The sequence below is a fragment of the Colias philodice genome, chromosome 20 (genome assembly GCF_061535455.1).
Source record: "Colias philodice isolate Cphi_HAF_F1 chromosome 20, ilColPhil1 Martin Lab GWU primary, whole genome shotgun sequence".
NCBI classification, from domain to species: domain Eukaryota; kingdom Metazoa; phylum Arthropoda; class Insecta; order Lepidoptera; family Pieridae; genus Colias; species Colias philodice.
The window spans coordinates 7,713,167-7,717,256 of NC_143105.1; the positions used below are offsets into that span (position 1 = coordinate 7,713,167).

Below are 4,090 nucleotides of genomic sequence, written 5' to 3' on the forward strand. Positions count from 1 at the left end.
AGTCTCCCTTAGCAGTGCTTTATCTGAAAATTTTACAATAATACAAACAATGCATTTTATAAATTTTATTGGGTACGGGATTTAGATCAAGTGTTATCTTTACAACTTCATTAGCGTTTTAATTTAATCACATGTTATTATTACATAATTGCAGCATTTGAGGATTGTTGAGTTATTAAAAATATTTTTAAAACTCATACAAGGATAGGAACGATTGAAATCTATTTTTTGGCTAGGGGTTAAGCCATAAATTTCGGTGCGCTAAATTCTCCAACAAAGGGGTTTCAACCATCGCTTTTGGCTGTAACGTTAATTTATACACCAAGGGGTGACACTTACCTGTGCAACACAATATTTGCCTAAACAGGGATTTTAAGGTTTGCTCATATTCATAACTTATCAATTCAGAAATGGTCGCTGGTGCAAAAAGAAATACAAGAACTTTATTTATTTTCATTATAAACGGTACTGCGTTCAGGTAGTCCTGAAATTTTAAACAACATTTTAGAAAATTATAATAAATGGAAAATTTGTGCATTTAGTACAGGTGGACATAGATCTTTTGGCACGCAGACAATACTGTCAACTGTACACCCAGCCCGGCTGTGAAATACGGTTTTCTGGTGCAAAAAATCGCCTATTTCAGGAAATTTAAGAACGAATGTGTTTAGTTTCTTATCATAATATCATCATTGCTCATGCAGTGCACACTAAGATTACGTTAGGGGAAAAGTACAAATTAAGTTCATTTATATTTTTTGCAGTTGGATAATACTTACTTGCTTAGAAATATACCATATCATTTCATGAACAAGAAATAGCATCTGAGGATAGCATGTCAGTATAATAATCATCAACTGAAAAACAAGTAAATTTAGTTTGATAAAAGTGTTGCAAAACAACATTTATAATTAACTTGTTCCAGGATTGCCCTGATTAAACTAGGATATAAAATTAGCCTATCCACTCTAGAATACTGCAACTTTCTGTTAGTGAAATAATTTTCATGGCAGTAAAAAAAACTAAAAACTTTGCTTCTTTATAGTATTAGTATAGATCAATACCCTAGATATACACATGCATTACCCCAAGTTGTATCTCCTTGCTGGTTTCAGTAAAATTGTTTAATATCGACTTATAAATCAACAAACAAGTTTTCATATTGATAATTTTAAATTTCACTTGTTCGTTGCCAATTACGTTGAGTTTACTGAATTTTCGTTCGAATAATCTTCTCAGGGATTTCATACGCATGTATATGATGTCCAGTAAAATAATATGTGGTAAACAAGCAGAAGTCACTGATGAAGCTATTAGAATTGCGAACAATAGAGCTTCAATCCAGTCATTAGCAATGTAGAAGAATATTACTGAAGCAGTGTTATAAAATATCAATAAGATCAATATAAATATGGTTCGATTCGATACAAGTTCAGTTTTACAACCTAGTAGATAATCTATCTTGTGGATAGATGTAATAAATTGGAGAATAGAGTTCTCAAAGAACATAGACGTGATTATACCGCTGAAGAATTGGATTGCATAGCATATATTAGAGTCTATAGAATATAATGTGAAGTAACCAATATAACCCCATAAAATTACAGAGGAATATGCCAAGCAATACGCTATTTTTAATAATTTACACAAATTCGACTTCTCGCTCTCATAGTAATGGCCCGCCAATAATCTAAAGCGCATTAAAATATTGAAAAGTATAGATGAATCTTTTTTACGTTTGCTTAAAGTATTATTAATTGAATGGACCATTGTGTTACACTAACAAGCAACTCAGTACTAAAGTAAAAGGTAATTTCTATTTGTTCTAAAATAATTTTTATTGTACATGACTTCGCTGACCTTATAAAGTTGAGTGGAAGATTGAAATAATCAAATATAGTGGACAACACAAATAATAAGGCGCGTTTTAAAGATATGGGCAACAAAGTAATGCTGGTTTTTGATGTTATTATTTCTGTTATCGGAATTGTTTATCCACTGAATTGCGTGCAAAGATTCATGGATGTATTCAATTATCTTGATATGAATTTTAAATTAGGTAATATGTCTGAATATATGAGTTTAAAAGAGTTACTTTCTAATATAACAAGTTCTGTTTTGTTAAGTTTCAAGCTACTTAATTAGACAGTTTAACCTATTAATTACACACGCACGCTACCACAAATCTCAAAGTTCTTTTATTTCACAACTGATAATGTATAACATGTTGTTTCTTTGTTGTTTGATAAAATAAATAAAAAAAACTATTGTACACTGATGATGTCAAATTTCTTAAGCCCATTTCGCTTAAGCTCTAAATCTGACATACATTTTTATAGTTTACGCTCAAAATTCAAATCTATCTAAAGTTATTTGAGGCGGTAGAAGATGGATTGGGATAAAATCTATGGATAGTGCCGTATTAGTGCTAATAGCCGCAACTTCCTTCCACAACGTTTAGATGTTTTATTAATTAATAGTTTTATGAACATTAGTGAACAGTACGACTACAATCAAGTGGCTACACTAATGTAACTAATGGGCATGGAGAGGTTGAGCCGAATCGCTCGCCAAATTGTGATCTCGAACGGTCGCAGTTTCATATACAGGTACGCTTGCCGTATCTCCCGTAGCAGTGTTTCATTTGTAAATTTAAAAAAAAAAGTGTTTATGTAATAAATTAGAAAATTTAAGGTAGTTTATGTAATAAATTAGAAAATTGATATTTTCTCTCTCTTTATAGCTATATCGAATAGAGGGTCTATGCTATTGTATGGTGTAAATAAATTATTTGCAGTTATTAATTTACATTCAATTTCGACATTTATGAGTACAGTTCCCTAGTATTTTCTTATGTGCAAAATAGACGCTGGTGCGGCGTCTGATGGTAAGCGTATGATGGTAAGCTCGTTCATGAAACGCCTCTGCATAAAGATTGCCCACTTTGATAGGAATGTAGTAAGGAAAGAGATGATGATAGGAACAAAGTATACGCCTGGGATAGGTAAAGGAAGAGGATACAGACCTCCGCTCTAAAATGATTAAAATAAAGACAACGACATAGTTCATAACAATATTTAATGCGGTAGCATAAAAATGGAGTGAGATAAAATCAATGCCGTGTGATTAATTAAGAGCTTTATGAACATTGGTGAACTGTACGACCACAATCAAGTGACTAACGCAAACACTAATGTAACTAATGGGCATGGAGAGGTTGAGCCGAATCGCTCGCCATATTGTGAACTCGAACGGTCGCAGTTTCATATACATGTACGCTTGCCGAGTCTCCCTTAGCAGTGCTTTATCTGAAAATTTTACAATAATACAAACAATGCATTTTATAAATTTTATTGGGTACGGGATTTAGATCAAGTGTTATCTTTACAACTTCATTAGCGTTCTAATTTAATCACATGTACATAATTGCAACATTTGAGGATTGTTGAGTTATTCAAAATATTTTTAAAACTCATACAAGGATTGAAATCTATTTTTTGGCTAGGGGTTAAGCCATAAATTTCGGTTACACCGTTAATGCGCTAAATTCTCCAACAAAGGGGTTTCAACCATCACTTTTGGCTGTAACGTTAATTTCTACAACAAGGGGTTACACTTACCTGTGCAAAACAATATTTGCTTCCACAGAGATTTTAAGATTTGCTCATATTCATAACTTATCAATTCAGATATGATCGCTGGTGCAAAAAGTAATGCAAGAACTTGATTTATATTCATAATCGACGGTACTGCGTTCAGGTAGTCCTGAAATTTAAAAGAGTATTTTTTTTAATTTAGAAAATTATAATAAATGCAAAAGATCTTTTGGCACGCAGACAACTCTGACCACACCATCCAACCCACCTCGGCTGTGAAATAAGATTTGCTGGTGCAAAAATCGCCCTTGTTTCAGGAAATTTAGGAACGAACGTGTTTAGTTTCTTATCATATCTTCATCGCTCATGCAGTGTACACTACGATTACGTTATGGGAAAAGTACAAATGAAGTTCATTAATATTTTTTTTCAATTGCATAATACATACTTACTTGCTTAGAAATATGCCATATCATTTCATGAACGAGAAATAA

General features: G+C 32.4%; 1 protein-coding gene across 1 annotated transcript; it reads right to left on the reverse strand.

Moving 5' to 3' along the window:
* Positions 1 to 3,061: 3,061 nt before the first annotated feature.
* LOC149479562 (uncharacterized) lies at positions 3,062 to 4,090 on the reverse strand. The gene is made up of 3 exons (XM_089708316.1): positions 4,049 to 4,090; positions 3,621 to 3,765; positions 3,062 to 3,308 (listed from the first exon to the last, which is right to left on the reverse strand). Exons 1-3 carry the CDS (start codon positions 4,070 to 4,072, stop codon positions 3,127 to 3,129), a joined length of 351 nt encoding a protein of 116 aa, XP_089564442.1. The 5' UTR covers positions 4,073 to 4,090; the 3' UTR covers positions 3,062 to 3,126.

Coding starts and splice junctions, on each gene's coding strand:
- LOC149479562 (XM_089708316.1), bottom strand. CDS start 4,072: ATGATATGGCATATTTCTAAGCAA. Junction 3,766..4,048: donor TATGGCATATTTCTAAGCAA/GTAAGTATGTAT, acceptor TTTAAATTTCAG/GACTACCTGAACGCAGTACC. Junction 3,309..3,620: donor GCAAATATTGTTTTGCACAG/GTAAGTGTAACC, acceptor TAAAATTTTCAG/ATAAAGCACTGCTAAGGGAG.